This window comes from Scyliorhinus canicula, chromosome 3, assembly GCF_902713615.1.
Source record: "Scyliorhinus canicula chromosome 3, sScyCan1.1, whole genome shotgun sequence".
NCBI lineage: Eukaryota > Metazoa > Chordata > Chondrichthyes > Carcharhiniformes > Scyliorhinidae > Scyliorhinus > Scyliorhinus canicula.
Window position 1 is genome coordinate 87,102,194 of NC_052148.1, and position 18,329 is coordinate 87,120,522.

General features: G+C 44.8%; 1 protein-coding gene across 7 annotated transcripts in view; it reads right to left on the reverse strand.

Annotated features, from left to right (window-relative positions):
• LOC119962778 (potassium/sodium hyperpolarization-activated cyclic nucleotide-gated channel 1-like) overlaps nt 1-18,329 on the reverse strand; it is a 411,953-nt gene that overhangs the window by 197,156 nt on the left and 196,468 nt on the right. For all 7 annotated transcript variants that reach the window (XR_005459958.1, XM_038790853.1, XM_038790855.1 and 4 more), the window contains exon 4: nt 840-1,058. Coding sequence is in view for 6 of the 7 variants with exons in the window: in XM_038790853.1 (XP_038646781.1) it covers nt 840-1,058 (219 nt within the window). In the remaining variant the exon portion in view is untranslated. The remainder of the gene's footprint in view (nt 1-839; nt 1,059-18,329) is intronic.

The following is an 18,329-nucleotide window of genomic DNA, read 5'->3' on the forward strand; positions in this document are numbered from 1 at the left end:
AAAAGGGCAAGACTACACAATGTAGAAGCACACCATTCTTACAAAGCTGGAAGAATCACAGTCTAGGGAACATGTCGAACAGCACTCTGTTAAAGGAACATTGTTCAGCCATAAGCTTTGAGTCACAAACTCAGTTCCTGAAACAAGGGTCAATCGGCACTGTAACTTTTAATACTTATTGTTGTTGTTTTGATTGCTGACTGGAGACATAACTCATATTATTAAATGTTAATCCAAGAATTCTGCACTATGCTTCCCCCCCCCCCCCCACCCACCCACCCAAATTGCTTCCACAGTTTTGCTCTGTTTCCCTTATGAAATTTAAGTTACAATACAAACTGATTCTGTCATATTTGATATAGCATTTCAAAGATATTTTACAAAAATAGACTTGCTTATCATATGGATTAGACCATGATAATATTTTTTTAAATGATGTGCATGATGATTGATCAATGGGAGATGCATGTACACAGTAATGATGTAACGAATTGCTTTCATTGTGATTTGACTTATTAAAAAATGAAAATAAAGTCAATAAAACTCTCCAGCACCACAATATATATGTAATGCGAGCAGAGTATGATGTAATGCACCGTTCATCGTTTACACTGGGTTCTGCAATAAATTATAGTGAGAAATGAATTGCCAGGTTTCAGCTTTATTGGGCTGGTAATATGTACACAGTGTACCTGTACCCTTGGGTATCTTCGACTATGGATATGTTTGAATAACAAACAGCAACTGCTAAATGTGGATGTGCTTATGGGATTAACTCTGACATTGTCTAATTAGGAAACCATGTACTAGGATATTACAGTCTAGGTTTCAACACCTACCTTTTCCTGGTACTGTCGCCTTGATGAATCTAAAGACTGGATGAGAGCTGTCGCATGGCCAACAAACATTGCGTAGCATGTAGCTCCCACTATCATGCTCAACATGGTTATCCAGAGATCAGACATTGACACTGGCGCCCGAGCTCCATAGCCTATGCAAAGCATGTGGCTCATAGCTTTGAACAGTGCATAGGAATACTGCATCCCCCATGAATCATTCTGCATAGAGAGAAAAACAGAATCAGCCAGTCAGCAAAAAAAAATTTCTGAAAGACTTCATTTTCAATTTTATTATTAGAAATGTAAGGGATCACTAGGTACTGACACAGCAAGCTGCTATCATTTTCTTCATGCCTGAGAGCAACTACTGGGTATTCAGAGACTGCCACACTCTGCTCTGCTTTTCATATTTTGATGTGGAGGTACCGGCGTTGGACTGGGGTGAGCACAGTAAGAAGTCTTTCAACACCAGGTTAAAGTCCAACAGGTTTGTTTCAAACACTAGCTTTCGGAGCACTGCTCCTGAGGAAGGAGCAGTGCTCCGAAAGCTAGTGTTTGAAACAAACCTGTTGGACTTTAACCTGGTTTCATATTTTGGTTATGATTCTGATTTTCAGAGCGTGATCTGGTACTATCATATCTCCCACTTTTATATCTTCAGTTCCACTCTGTATTTTTATCCTTTCTGCTGAATCATTTGCTCTTTAATCTTTTTAGTCATATTTCTTCTGCCGTATCAAAATATAGATAGATGGACAGGAAGATACATGGGCAAATAATGTAAGTCAATACGTATACAGTTAATTAAGTAGGTAATATAAAGAGATACAATATATAAGTAGGTGAGACAAACATATATAAAAAGCATACAAAAGTATCTGGAAAGATTTTTTATGTGTAAACATGCAGATAGATTATGGGTGGGGTTTTACGGTCCCCCAGCCCCGTATTTCTTGGCGGCATGCCATTCTCTGGTGGTGGGATTCACTACTCCCACCGCTTGTCAGTGGACTTTCCCATTGAATGCATCCCACGCCGCTGGGAAACCCACAGGTGGAAAAGCACTGCTGGCTGGAACAGTGAATCGCAATGGCCAGAGAATTCCAGCAAAATAAGAAAGCATGCATGTAGAAAATGGTATTAAAAAACAAATGATTCACTTGAACCATGGTTGACGCATCCCCACCGTGTTTTAATATACACATTTTTAGAGATGTAACGCACTTGTAAAAAATTTCTGTCCAGACATAGAGCGCGGGATCCTCCAACCCCCCCGCCGGGTCGGAGAATCCCGGGGGGCTACGCGAATCCCGCCACGCCGCCTCGACACCGGCTGCCGTATTCTGTGGCTGCCGTATTCTCCGGTTTTCGGGCAGGGGCGGGGTTCGGATACACGCTCGGGGGCCGTTGGCAGCGGCGCACCCGATGGGCCGAGCGGCCGTCGTTTTCTGGCCAGTCCCACCGGCGTGGATTAGACATGGTCCCACACGGCGGGACCTGGCAGGTAAGTCGGCTGGGGCAGTCCTCAGAGGGGCGGGGGAATCCGACCCCAGGGAGGCCCCCACGGTGGCCTGGCCTGTGATCGGGGCCCACCGATCTGCGGGCGGGCTTGTGCCATGGGGGCACTTCATCCTTCCGCGCCGGCCCGTGTAGGGCTCCGCCATGGCTGGCATGGAGAAGACACCCCCCCTGCGCATGCGGCAGAATATGCTGGCAGTTCCACGCATGTGCAGGATCATGCCGTCCCTTTGGCGCATGCACGGACTCGCGCAGTCCCTTCGGCGGCCGGTATTTCCGGTTGGCCTGACACCGGAGTGGTTCGCGCCGTTTTTGACGCCGGCGTCGGGCCATAACGCCGGTTGCGGAGAATCCTGCTTAGAAACTGGTGTGTCATCTCTGTGTTTATCTCAAGCATAAACAGAACAAGTGGCAACGGGGTGGAAAAATATTTAAATTGACTGGCTCCACCGCGTTTCCTTTCTTCGCCGAGAGATGCCATGGGATTGATGGATTTCAGGCTTCAAGACCTACTTGTTCGCCACAGGGATGGACAGTCTGGATATCGCAGTGACATGCAAGGATGTGATACTCATATGTTGTCTCAGAGCAGAGGCTAGTGAATGGTCGACCACAGAAGACACATCTGCATTGGGTACGGCAGTAACTGTTCTTGAAAATACATTGGGCCAAAGGAAACTATGATCATTGAACGATATACATTTCACCACAGATGTGATAGAGCGCATCACAGTTAGGTTAACTGCTGCTTAAAGTGGAACCACTTTGTCAAGGTTGTTGAAAAAGAGGACTTTATGTGTTTGATTCTTGGTTGAATATCTTTCTGTGAGTGAGGCACAGCATTACGGATGGTAAAGCACCAGGTAGGTCCTTTAAACGAATGCCCAGTTGAGATTGCAGGCATTTCAGTATCACTCATTCATGTTGGCACGGACGTAATTATATTAAGCGATAACCTTCTCTCATTCCTACGACAGATAATCTTCAAGCTTACAATTAATATTATTGTGGTTTTGGGAATGATCACAACTCCATTATGCGACAAAAACATAATCCTAGACAGGTTCACATTCTATGTAGCTAAAGGTCTGATTGGGTGTAAGCCTGTTTGATTAACCTGTTCTATAAACCTGGGGCGGGATTCTCCGACCCCCCGCCGGGTCGGAGAATCGCTGGGGGCCTGCGTCAATTCCACCCCTGCCATGTCCCAAATTCTCCGGCACCGGAGATTCGGCGGGGGTGGGAATCGCTCAGCGCCGGTCGGTGCCCCCCCCCCCCCCCCCCCCCCCCCCCCCCCCCCCCCGCCGATTCTCCAGCCCGCAATGGGCTGAAGTCCCACCACTGTCAAGCCTCCTCTGCCAGCGTGGATCAAACCACCTACCTTACCGGCGGGAGCAGGCGGTGAGGGCGGGCTCCGGGGTCCTGGGGGGGGGGGGGGGGGGGGGGGGGGGCGCGGGGTGATCTGGCCCTGGGGGGTGCACCCACGGTGGCCTGGCCCGTGATCGGGGTCCACCGATCAGCGGCGGGCCTGTGCCATGGGGGCACTCTTTTCCTTCCGCCTTCGCCATAGTCTTCACCATGGCGGAGGCAGAAATGACCCCCTCCCCTGCGCATGCGCGGTATGATATCAGCAGCCGCTGACGCTCCGGCGCATGCGCGGACTTCCGCCGGCCAGCGAAGTCCCTTCGGCCCCGGCTGGCGTGGCACCAAAGGCCGTCCACGCCAGCTGGCGGAGCGCCAACCACTCCGGCGCGGGCCTAGCCCCTCAATGTTAGGGATTGGCCCCTAAAGGTGCGGAGACTTACGCACGTTTGGGGCAGCCCGACGCCGGAGTGGTTCACGCCACTCCATCACGCCGGGACCCCCGCCCCACCGGGTAGGGGAGAATCCTGGCCCTGGTGTCAAACTCGAATATCTCACCAGAGCACACATTAATGTGATTGGTGACACTGACTAGGAACAGCAGTATCATTCCTTATTTCCTGGATTTGGAGGAACTAAGGGGTACTGTCATGCTCCTTATATTGAAATGTCAATTCAGCCTGTTTCCCCAAATTTGAGACGGTTGTCATTTACAATCCATGCTGGAGTATTGCAGGAGCTAAAATGATTTGTAGCAGATGGTATCATTGAGTGTATTGACTCATTTATGTGGCTATCAACCTTGCTATTGTGCAATGCAAAACTGGCAAAATTAGACAATGTGCCAACCTTAATATGGTTAACATGGTGCAGAATTTAGCCCATTGAACATTCTGCAGTGCTGAAACATCCCTTTTTGAGTAACATAAGCTGTATAATATCAGGTGTGTTTCTGTACTGCAGAATGTTTTATGGATTAAGTTCAGCACCAAGCTCATTCTAGAAGATAATTTCTTCAGTTCCGTCAGACGTTGAAGGGGTGCTCAACCAACTTGGTGATGTTGTTGTTCATGGAAGGGACAAAGCAGAACACCATCAGCAGTTGTCACTGGTACATTCTTGACTCGAATGACACAATTTGATGCTCAAAGAAGATAAATGTACATTTGCAGCATCCGAGATTGACTTTCTAAGGTGCAGTGTGACAGCAGCTGGAGTAAAGCCAAGAAACAACAATGCCAAAGCCATTCATGAGCTTCCAACTCCACCTAGCATGAAAAAATTGGAATTGTCCCTTGGTACGACCAACTTCTATGACAGATTTGTTCTGGAGTCTCTTTGAAAGCTACTGCGTGGAAATGGACAGTGGGAACAGCAACCAATCAGTGTACCCGAACAGGTGCTGGGGTGTGGCGACGAGGGGATTTTTTTACAGTAACTTAATTTCAATGTTAATGTAAGCCTACTTGTGACACTAATAAAGATTATTGTTATATCCCACAACCCAAAGATGTGCAGGATAGGTGGATTGGCCACACTAAATTGCTCCTTAATTGGAAAAAATAAAATGGCTACTATAAATTTATTTTAAAAAATTATTATTATAAAAATAGCATTTGCTACGTTAAAGATGGCGATAGCATCTCGACCAGTCGCAGTTCAACCCACATGTGGAAACTCTGTCATAGGAAATCCGATAGAAGCTGTACGCTTACATTACATTAAAGAATGTGAACGCTTAATCACTTAGATATCAAGCCCGTTGTTGGAAGCTGAATGCAAATTTTCTACTGACAGCACTAGCCTGCATCTACTACACTTATGACCATTGGCATATGTATCTGTCAGTTAGGAAATTCACTCCCCGCATCAATCACCAAGCACTGGCTACATTGTTGGCATGTCAGGATCTGGTCATCGATCCCTAAGCATTGACAGATGGTCAGAGAGTCTTCATCAGTAGCCCTTCGAGGTTGAGAATATTTTGGATTCACATAACTGAATAGCTGACATTCTTTGCCGTGTTATTTTCACAGGCAGCGTTAGCAATGACAAAGGGGTTTGCAACATTGAGGACTATGTGATCAGAGTTGTTACAAATCTTGTTATGTAGATGGAGTTGAAGGTAGAATTGTTGTCAAACAGCATACTGCAGGAGGTAAACCAGCATGAAATAGAGGAAAAACTGGTTCTATCCTTTAGAGTATGCAATGAGCTCGCTCTGTTTGATGACACTGTGTCACACATAGAACACTGGTGGTTACCACAAAAGTGCTACAGCGACATGCATTGCATTGTGTCCATGATGAACATCTGAGTGTTGTTAAGATGATACACTGATCCTGTGTAGCTGGTCTCCAATAGATTTCTGCTTAGAAGAATTAATTGGAAAGTGGGTAGCTTGCACATTGCGTTAACAATTTGTTAAACCATGTCCCGCACCTCTACAACCAACTCAAAGGCCAACAAAAACATGGCAACAACTCCAAGTATATATTTTTGGAGAAGTACAAAGCCCCAAGTAGTCAATATCTGTTTTATTACTTGTTAATGATCTGCCTAGAAAATGGCCGGAAATTGCTACAATAAATTCCATTGCCCCCACTTTGGCCATTGACATTCTGGACAAACTGGTCGAGATGCTATCGCCGCCTTTAACGTAGCAAATGCTATTTTTATAATAATAATCTTTTTAAAAAATAAATTTAGAGTAGCCAATTCATTTTTTCCAATGGGGTTCACCGGAGAATATCATGACAGACAATGGACCACAGTTAATTTCCAGTCAGCTCAGAGTTCACAGCAAGCTACATCATTCGCCCACATCTGACATTGTGAATGGTGGCAACAAATGATTCGGCAGACTGATATGGGGCAGTCTGAGAGTGTGTATGTCAGAGGGGAATTATTTGAACAGTCCATTCATTTCCTATTTCGCACATATCGATCTACCTCATAATCTGTGATGGAAAAGAACCAGCCAAAAGTATGATCGTTCGTATTTTCTGCAAGCCACTGACAATTCTTACGTTATCACTGTTATCAACCAGGAAGATCAAAGCGAAAGTAGTAGAAATTGCAGAACGACAAGATAAAGCATAAGTATTCTTCAACAAGAGAACATGTACATGCAAGGACTCACATCAATCGCCAAACCACAAGTACAACCTTGAACGGTACCAACATAAGAACATAAGAACATAAGAACTAGGAGCAGGAGTAGGCCATCTGGCCCCTCGAGCCTGCTCCGCCATTCAACAAGATCATGGCTGATCTTTTGTGGACTCAGCTCCACTTTCCGGCCCAAACACCATAACCCTTAATCCCTTTATTCTTCAAAAAACTATCTATCTTTACCTTAAAAACATGTAATGAAGGAGCCTCAACTGCTTCACTGGGCAAGGAATTCCATAGATTCACAACCCTTTGGGTGAAGATGTTCCTCCTAAACTCAGTCCTAAATCTACTTCCCCTTATTTTGAGGCTATGTCCCCTAGTTCTGCTGTCACCCGCCAGTGGAAACAACCTGCCCGCATCTATCCTATCTATTCCCTTCATAATTTTAAATGTTTCTATAAGATCCCCCCTCATCCTTCTAAATTCCAACGAGTACAGTCCCAGTCTACTCAACCTCTCCTCATAATCCAACCCCTTCAGCTCTGGGATTAACCTAGTGAATCTCCTCTGCACACCCTCCAGTGCCAGTACGTCCTTTCTCAAGTAAGGAGACCAAAACTGAACACAATACTCCAGGTGTGGCCTCACTAACACCTTATACAATTGCAACATAACCTCCCTAGTCTTAAACTCCATCCCTCTAGCAATGAAGGACAAAATTCCATTTGCCTTCTTAATCACCTGTTGCACCTGTAAACCAACCTTCTGTGACTCATGCACTAGCACACCCAAGTCTCTCTGCACAGCGGCATGCTTTAATATTTTATCATTTAAATAATAACCCCGTTTGCTGTTATTCCTACCAAAATGGATAACCTCACATTTGTCAACATTGTATTCCATCTGCCAGACCCTAGCCCATTCACTTAACCTATCAAAATCCCTCTGCAGACTTCCAGTATCCTCTGCACCTTTCGCTTTACCACTCATCTTAGTGTCATCTGCAAACTTGGACACATTGCCCTTGGTCCCCAACTCCAAATCATCTATGTAAATTGTGAACAATTGTGGGCCCAACACGGATCCCTGAGGGACACCACTAGCTACTGATTGCCAACCAGAGAAACACCCATTAATCCCCACTCTTTGCTTTCTATTAATTAACCAATCCTCTATCCATGCTACTACTTTACCCTTAATGCCATGCATCTTTATCTTATGCAGCAACCTTTTGTGTGGCACCTTGTCAAAGGCTTTCTGGAAATCCAGATATACCACATCCATCGGCTCCCTGTTATCTACTGCACTGGTAATGTCCTCAAAAAATTCCACTAAATTAGTTAGGCATGACCTGCCCTTTACGAACCCATGCTGCGTCTGCCCAATGGGACAATTTCTATCCAGATGCCTCGCTATTTCTTCCTTGATGATAGATTCCAGCATCTTCCCTACTACCGAAGTTAAGCTCACTGGCCTTTAATTTCCTGCTTTCTGCCTACCTCCTTTTTTAAACAGTGGTGTCATGTTTGCTAATTTCCAATCCACCGGGACCACCCCAGAGTCTAGTGAATTTCGGTAAATTATCACTAGTGCATCTGCAATTTCCCTAGCCATCTCTTTTAGCACTCTGGGATGCATTCCATCAGGGCCAGGAGACTTGTCTACCTTTAGCCTCATTAGCTTGCCCATTACTACCTCCTTAGTGATAACAATCCTCTCAAGGTCCTCACCTGTCATAGCCTCATTTCTATCAGTCGCTGGCATGTTATTTGTGTCTTCCACTGTGAAGACCGACCCAAAAAACCTGTTCAGTTCCTCAGCCATTTCCTCATTTCCTATTATTAAAACTCCCTTCTCATTCTCTAAAGAACCAATATTTACCTCAGCCACTCTTTTTTGTTTTATATATTTGTAAAACTTTTATTGTCTGTTTTTATATTCTGAGCAAGTTTACTCTCATATCTATCTATTGGATCACAACACAAAGTGGAATGCAACAGGCTTGATAGTGAGTAGACCAGGATATTTTGAGGTCAATGATTATGAGGATACATTTCATTTCCGCTGTGTGACTGCAATGTTGATCATCCACCTCACTGAGTTGACCTTACAGGACTTGCACAGAACCTATACTTTCGGTGTATTGATCTTAGCACCACCAGCAAACAAGTTTATATCTCAAAATCTATTCCTGCATTTAATGCACACAGATTCATAGAATTTACAGTGCAGAAGGAGGCCATTTGGACCATCGACTCTGCACCAGCCCTTGGAAAGAGCACCCTACCCAAGCCCACGCCCAGTAACCAAGTAACCCCACCTAACCTTTTTTTGGACACTAAGGGCTATTTATCATGGCCAATCCACCTAACCTGCACATCTTTGGACTGTGGGAGGAAACTAGAGCACCCGGAGGAAACACACACAGACACGGGAAGAACGTGCAGACTCCGCACAGACAGTGACACAAGCCGGGAATCGAATCTGGGACCCTGGAGTTGTGAAGCAACAGTGCTAATCACTGTGCTACAGTCCCTCCCCTTGCTACAGTGCTGCTCCCCCAATAAATGACATGATCTACATATATCTGTTTCCGCAATGGTTTAACTTAAAATAAGTTTCTTTACCTTTGCAAAGGGAAAACGACATCAAACTCGATTGCTCGGTTGTTCAATGTTTGATCATGTGTGTCCGTTAACTGTTCTTTATTGTCTGTGTGCTATTGGGATATGGTTCCAGAGAAATAGGAACTAAACTGATGCAAAAAGCTGTAAGCATGAGAGGAGACATTTTTAAAAACTCTTGGACCTGAATTTTTCAGGTGGCATGGGCTCGATCCCCACCATCTCGAAAATCAGCGGGGACGTTGCGTTGCCGTATCAGACAGGCTTGTTGTCATTTCAAGCTCAAATAAGTGTTGCCAGCAGACAGGACTTCCGTCTTCAGTGGGAAGGAAGTCTCGCCTTGGAGAGGTGTCAGCCATCCAGACATAGTGCTGCAGTGTCCAGAAGAGGCACTGCAATCCATGCCTGGGACTAAATTCAGGGAGCTGATGTGTGGTATGTTGCACTCCTGGGGAGGGGAGGGGGATGGATGTCAAAGGGTTGAGGGGGTGATACAAGTAGGGATTACATTGGGTGGGGTAGGGAGGTCCAGAGATATCCGGTCCATGACGGGTGGTGCTCCCAATGAGAAAGGGACATCTGATGGAGGTGCCCACTCCCCCTTACTACTCGAGATCAAGATCAGTGATTTTTTTTCTGTTTCCCACACTCAGCCGTCTGGCACCTGCCGAATTAAGGTTGAGCAGGGGACGGCCGTTGAGTAACCATTAAGCCATGACTCAAGGCTTCCCGTCTGAGGCTCTGCTTGTCCATTGCAAAATCACATCCAGATTAGTGCAGGCAGGAACCTCTGGAGATCTTCCCTCCACCGCTTCCAACCTCATAGTCACCCAACCCCAGTCAGCCCGCTTCTACCCCCTCCCCAAAATCCACAAACAAAACTACACCGGTAGGCCCATTGTGTCAGCCTGTTCCTACCCCACCAAACTTACTTCTTCCTATCTTGACTCCACACTCTCTCCTCTTGTCCAATCCCTTTCCACGATTCCTCTGAAGCCCTAGATTATAGCAATAACTTCCATTTCCCTGGTACTAACTGCTTCCCCTTCACCATGGATGTCTAATCCCTCTGTACCTCCATTCCACATCAGGATGGTCTTAGAGCTCTCTGCTTTTTCCTCGAACAGAGGCCTGAACAATCCCCATCCACCACCACTCTCCTCCATCTGGCTGAACCTGTCCTCTCACTGAACAATTTCTCCTTTAACCCATCTCACTTCCTCCAAACCAATGGTGTGGATATGGTACCCAATTTTACATGTCTCTTTGTGAGATATGCAGAAGATTCCCTGTTCTAGTCATTCTGCAGCCCCAACCTACAACTCTTTTATTGATACATCAACGGGTTTTTCGTTGCTGCTTCATTTCCCATCTGGATCTGGAAAAATTTATTAATTTTGTTTCCCTCTATCACCTTCACATGGTCCCTCTTTGACACTTCCCTTCCCTATCCTTGACCTCTCTATCTCCATTTCTGGGGATAGACTGTCTACTAGTATCGATGACAAACCCACCAACTCCCACAGTTACCTCAGCTACTCTCTTCACACCACAATGTACACTGTTGATTATTCTTTTGTCTACTGTGTATGTACTGTGTTCATTCCCTTGGCCACAGAAAAATACTTTTCACTGTACTCGGTATATGTGACAATAAATATCAATTAATCAATCAATCAATTAATCAATTAATCTTCCTTATTCGCAGTTTCCCACCCACTGTGGTCAACAAGGCTCTCAACCATGACCGATCCTCTGCTCTCACCCCTTGTCCTCACTTTTATCCCACCAGCCTCCGTATTCAAAAAATTATCCTCCACCAGTTCCACCAACTCCAGCATGATGCCACCACCAAACACATCTTCCCCTCACAGTTCCTGTCAGCATTCTGCGAGGACTGTTTCTTCCGGGATACCCTAGTCCACTCCCTCATCACCCTCAACTCCTTACCCTCTTCCTATGGCACCTTCCTATGCAATTGCAGATGGTGTAATACCTGCCCCTTTACCTCCTCCCTGCTCACCTTCCAAAGGTCTAAACACTTTTCAAGTGAGACAGTGCTTCACATGCACCTCCTTCAATCTGGTCTGTTGCATTCGCTGCTCCCAATGGGGTCTACTCTACATTGGAGAGACTAAACGCACACTGGGTGACCGCTTTGTAGAAAACCTCCGGTCCGTTTGCAAGAGGGACCCAGACCTCCAGGTCGCTTGCCATTTCAACTAACACATCCTGCTCTCATGTCCACGTGCCTGTCTTTGGCCTGCTGCAGTGTTCCAGTGAGGCCCAACGCAAACTGGAGGAAGAGCACCTCATCTTCTGATTACACCTCCAAGCCTTGCAGACTTAACATTGAGTTCAACAGCTGCAGACTGTGAAGTCTCTCCTCCATGTTCACCCCATCTTTTTTATTTCTATCAATTTATTTTAATTTCTTCTATCGATCTGTTTTTCCCTTACCATTGTCCCCCCTCCTTCCACTCAAGCTCACTTGAGCCATCTGTTTCTTGTTCCAGGTTGTTCTTTAACACACTGCTCACCTTTGTTCTGCCATGAACACATTCTGATATCTTAATGCCCCGCTATCAGCAGCCTTCTTCGTCATTATCTCCATCATTTACATTCCCTTCGTCTTTCTGTCCGCAACATCTTTGTCAATCTCCACCTATTGACCCTCTTCCTCTAACCAGCCCTACTGCCCCATTCAGCACCGCCCCCCACACACACAGCAGTGTACGTCTTATTCTAGTTCCAGTTTTCCCTAGCTTTGACAAAGGGTGATCCAGAATTGAAACGTTAGCAGCACGGTAGCATTGTGGATAGCACAATCGTTTCACAGCTCCACGGTCCCAGGTTCGATTCCGGCTTGGGTCACTGTCTGTGCGGAGTCTGCACATCCTCCCCGTGTGTGCGTGGGTTTCCTCCCACAGTCCAAAGATGTGCAGGTTAGGTGGATTGGCCATGCTAAATTGCCCTTAGTGTCCAAAATTGCCTTAGTGTTGGGTGGGGTTACTGGGTTATGGGGATAGGGTGGAGGTGTTGACCTTGGGTAGGATGCTCTTTCCAAGAGCTGGTGCAGACACGATGGGCTGAATGGCCTCCTTCTGCACTGTAAATTCTATGTAAAATTCTCTCTCCACAGATGCTGTCAGACTTGCTGAGATTGTCCAGTATTTTCTGTTTTTGTTTCAGATTCTAGCATCCACAGTAATTTGCATTTATATCTGAATAGACCATTTTTAGATATTAGACATTACACTGCATTCAGTTTAAAAGCTCCATAACATTATTTTCTGGAGAAGTTAGAATCTTCAGGTTGACTGGAAGAGACAAGCTGCCAATTTGTAAAAAGACACCAGAAGGACACAATCTGACAGTGGGGCAAGCTCTCAGGCAGGAACCAGCCAGGTGTTAACTCTCAAGGTCTGTATGACAATGTGGGACAGTCTACCGTTTGCTCGGGCTCCAGGATGTCTGTCGATAACTGATAGCAACACGCCAGATATCGGACCACCGATATCAATAAATGCAAGGCAACATACTGGGTTGGATTCTCCAATTGTGAGGGCATGTCCTCATGCCGGCATGGGAACGGTGGCGTTTTATGCCCGAAGATTCGGTTCAAAACGGCCACCGATGTTCCGTCTAGTTGGAGGCTAGCATGCCGGCAGCATAGATCACCCGACTTTAGCTGCTGATACGGCCAGGAGAATTGCTGGGTCCGTGGCCAAGCATGCGCACGGCGCCGGCTGCTCATAGACCCGGCCTGCAAAATAGTATCCCCCCTTTTGGCCGGCTCACGACTCCTGGACCATCCCCCAACAGTGCCCCCAGCCCCTGCCCGCGGATCAGCCCTCCCCCCGATTGTGGCGGCGCTGGACTGAGTCTGCAGCCGCCACGCTGATTTCCCCACGATGGGACCACATAGACTGACTCCGTTAGGAACTCAGCTGGACGGGAGTCGGAGTGCGCCGCTTTGGAGGGGGTAGAGTATCGTGAAAGCGGTGCCAACCCAATTTGGTCATGAATGGGGATTCTCCAGCCAATCACCGAATGCTATTTCGGCGTCGGCTACCGGAGAATCCTGCCTACTGCCTTTGTACTGACTGGATATTTTAATTAACCATGCATACCTTTGATAAGATTGGTTAATTATTCTCATATACTGTGCATGATGTAAATCCTAATCGATAGTCATGATTGGACATAGATACCTAGTAACAAGTGACTGGTGTATGCTAATTTCTGTAACTTAATGTGAAGTGTAACTATCTGTAAGGGCAGGAAGCAGAGTTGGCCGGTGGATGAACCGCATATGCCACCAGCCCAGTTATAACTGTAATAAATGCCTTGTTCTTAACTCCAAGAGTCCTCATCTGGTCTCTCATGAGTGTCAGGGTGAAGTACGTTATATTCGAATGGCTGCACAATTTTTCCCATTACAATATTCCAGAGGGAATCCCATCCATGCAATTTCTCGCTCCCCTCTTGATTTCAAACTTTTTGGAGCATAAAATTCAGGCCTTCAAAATAAAGCTCCTATTCAGATGTACAAACTGATGTGCCACACCTGGATATTTCTGAGGCAGAAAAGACAACAGGAACAAGTCCAGTTGCACAGTAGGAACACAGATGATATCTGTTTATAATTCCGGTCGGAGTCAAAAACAACAATGCTGCACTTGGTTATATTTTGTGTGCTTGTTATCTGTTCTGAGTGCTTAGTTATTCAATTGACATTAATAATTCATGCAACATCTCACTCTTCCCTTCAATGTATGTATATGAGTGAATATAATTTAGTCAGATCAGAAGCATAACCTGGTTGCTCCAAATTCATTTATCATACCCAAATAGTTTGGTTTGCAAAAAATCTCAGTGTTATGATTGATTTTTTTTTAAGTTAAAATATTACTCGAAAAGGTAATCCAATAATTAGTACTTAACAAAAAAACAGAAATATTTTTCTCTGGTATCACAGTGATTAACTGGACACAGTTTGTACGGTGTTTTCAAGTGCCAAATAATTAATAGCTAATACTGAACAACAATTTGAAAAAAAACACACAAAATGCAGCCTACTGTTGTGGAGGGTGGCAAGGTCTGCAGGAATTATAGCTCCCATTGGTTGAGCCATCATTGGTGATGTTCCCCTTAATGTTTGGATACATAACACTCACTGCTATTCAAACTAATGCATTCTACACTTATTGGGGCTAAATTTAACCTCCAGTGATGTTATAAAACAGTCACTTGTTACACACGTTGCCCACTTTACCTTTCTATTGAAGCTGGCCAATCCAATATCTCTCATTTTGCGCGATCAACCAAAATTTAAAATAACCACACTGATAACACAACGTTATACAAATGTATGTGTTTTTTTCCTTTACCAAATCTGATCCCTCAAATATCAAAGCAACAGAAAGTGCAAGATATTGAAGAGTTTGATTACGATTTAATTTTAAGTTGATGTGATCTCATAAGAAAAAATATATTGGTCCGTCTCATATAGACACAAAACATCATATCAAATGTTTCAACTTTTTGCCTAGATCCTGAATGAAAAGTTAATAAATGGATGCTTGGCATTAAAATACTAGTATGCCAATTTTTTTAATATTCTCGAATTTTTAATCATCTGTTCATGGTCAGTCCTCAGCAAATAGCAGTAGAATCTATTGTTTCCTGTTCATTTCAATAAATGTATTTGATTAAGTTTCCATTTTCAGGTGTTTTAGCTTTGTTAAAATTTTGATGTGTGTTAAGATTTGGGGAAAGTTTAGATGATTAAAAAACAAAGTAAAGCAGGAAGTTGATTAGAGGCAGATGTCTGGAAGAATGATGAGCTGCAAATATCAGTGGAAAAAAGTAATTTAGAAACAGAAAACAATGGGGCTATAAAATTGGTAACTTCAAAGTGGAGAGATAAGAAAATGGACACATACCTGCCAAAAGCAGTGTCACAAGTAGGCTTACATTAACACTGCAATGAAGTTACTGTGAAAATCCACTAGTCGCCATATCACGGCGACAAAGGGATGTTTGGCATCGAGTACACTGAGGGAGAATTCAGAATGTCCAATTCACCGAACAAAACAAGCACATCTTTCGGGACTTGTAGGAGGAAACTGGAGCACCCAGAGGAAACCCACACAGACATGGGGAAAATGTACAGACACCGCACAGACAGTGACCCAAGCCGGGAATCGAACCCGGGTTGATTGATCCCTGGCTCTTTGAAGCAACATAAGACCACAAGACATAGGAGCAGAATTAGGCCACTCGGCCCATCGGGTCTGCTCTGCCATTCAATCATGGCTGATATTTTCTCATCCTCATTCTCCTGCCTTCTCACCATAACCCCTCATCCCCTTATTTATCAAGAACCTATCTATCTCTGTCTTAAAGACACTCAGTGATTTGCTCGCCACAGTCTTCTACGGGAAACAGTTCCACAGATTCACCACCCTTTGGCTGAAGAAATCCCTCCTCATCTCTGTTTTAAAGAATCGTCCCTTTAGTCTGAGATTGTGTCCTCTGGTTCTAGTGTTTCCTACAAGTGGAAACATCGTCTCCACGTCCACTCTACCTAGGCCTCGTAGTATCCTGTAAGTTTCAATAAGATCCCCCCCTCATCCTTCTAAACTCCAATGAGTACAGACCCAGAGTCCTGAGCCATTCCTCATACAACAAGCTCTTCATTCCAGGGATCATTCTTGTGAACCTCCTCTGGACCCTTTCCAAGGCCAGCTCATCTTCTTTAGATACGGGGCCCACAACTGCTCACAATACTCCAAATGGGGTCTGACCAGATCCTTATACAGCCTCAGAAGTGCATCCCTGCTCTTGTGCTAAACACTGAGCTACCATGCAGGGAAACTGTTGAACACTAACTAGAGAGAGAAAGAGAGAGCGAGACAGCTAACATCAGAACTGCAACAAGCTACAGATATTGTCTCCCAAATAAAGCAGTGATTTTCTGCCTTCACTGAACCTCAAGATTATTCCCGGATGTTGCCACCTTAACTTGGTTGTGGTAATTATTTGCTGGATTTAGCTCATAAACTTACTTAAAATTGGATGTTGAATTGAAAAAGGGGTATCTCAGAGTTCAGGTAACGTAGGTTTGGGGACTAAGGGATAGTTTCAGGTAAAATTATGTGAATATAGTCATGAGTCTACTTAAGTGTCATTGTGTATTATAGTCCTTCTTGTTGTGTGTGTTTTTGTTTTTCTTTGAAGTTAATAAATATTCTTTATCAAATGTTGACACAGTGACTGAACTGTTCTTCACTGGGTTCTTGACCATTCCTCGCATTATACCAGAAAAAACACGTACATCACTACGAACTAATTCACTCTGCTGGGTTTTGGTATAGCCTCACATTTAAGATCAGCGTGATTCGTAACGTGTTAATAAGGAAAAGGAGCAGTTGATTTTCCTCTAAAATCATATGTAACAATATTCCAAACTGTTCCACATGGTCCCCCCGACTGGTGGATTTGCAGAGGGTCAATGAAGGGAATATAAAATGTCATGGGCGCCATGCCCGCTGTCTACCCATCCACCACCCTGCCCTGTTGCAATTTTACGAGCCTGGGGGAGGGGGGAGGGCGGCGGGGGAGGGGGGCAGCTGGGGTGAGGCAGCTGGGGAGGCAATAGACAGCCTGTCTGAGTGTGGGCCAATTGAGTCACTGAAATGGTTGATTCATAGCCATTTAAAGGCCTCATCCTGCCACCAGTGTAATTTAACCTGTAGCAAGTGGGAGAAATCCATGTTAAGCTTCCAGCCTGGCAGCTTCCACTGTGGGGGGGCTGTCCTCCTTAACTATCTCTCTGCATCAAATGGAGGGCCATCACCAGCTATCCCTCCCACCCTCCCCTCATCAGGGATGATGAGCATGACCCCAGTAATAATCCCACACTTAACTTTCAATCCAGTTCCTTATGGTTGGGAACTGGACACAGTACGAGATGTTGCCATTCCCATAAAACACAGCCCATCATTCCAGTTATGTGTATTAATGATACCGTTTTTAATTTAACTGAATCTGAGAAACATGTGACTCGTCATCTAACTGGTTTGGGCAGCAGATTTAATGATAAGAAACTGTGTGGATGACCCTACCTTCAATGGCAAAACACATTCTGCAACAACATACTTGTGTTTGGCATTTTAATCAAGCCTGCTCCCATGTGTTAGCATTCCCCAAGATTGATAAACTCTGAAATCAGAATAGGTTTACAGGTTCACAAAGAAGCTGACTTGTGGAGAACTGCTAAAGTCCTCGAGCCCTCACCACTCATATCTCTTCACCTTCCACAAACTTCCGATGCTACTTCACTCATACTCACGGCCCTTTGTGCCCTCCATCTCAAACTATGCTTCCTGACACACACCCACATGGCCTTCATATTGCCATGTCAATCTATATACTTCCATCCCATTCACCCACTGTATAGAACCAATGAACCTCACAGTAACAGTTGGATGTCTCAAAAATGTTTCACAAAGAAATCATTCATTCATACCTTTCCACTTACTTGAAAAAACTACAGGCCAATAGAAGTGTCAATCATCCAGACCTTTAAAGTACCAATAGTAGAAACTGCAAGCACTTGAAACCTCTTCATATCATGCAAATAAACATTGCACAGTTGACAGATGAGATCAGAGAGCCCGAACTCTTATTCAAACAATATTTTCCCTGGAGCTCAGCTGGTTCAACAACTCTCAGGTTTAAATGCTCTGCATATAAGGTAAATATCTTATCAAGATATTTAGACCCAGAATTTAGTTGGCGCACATGCATTTTCAGATGCTATCCAAGCTTTTAAGCACCCAAAATGGCAGGTGATGCATAT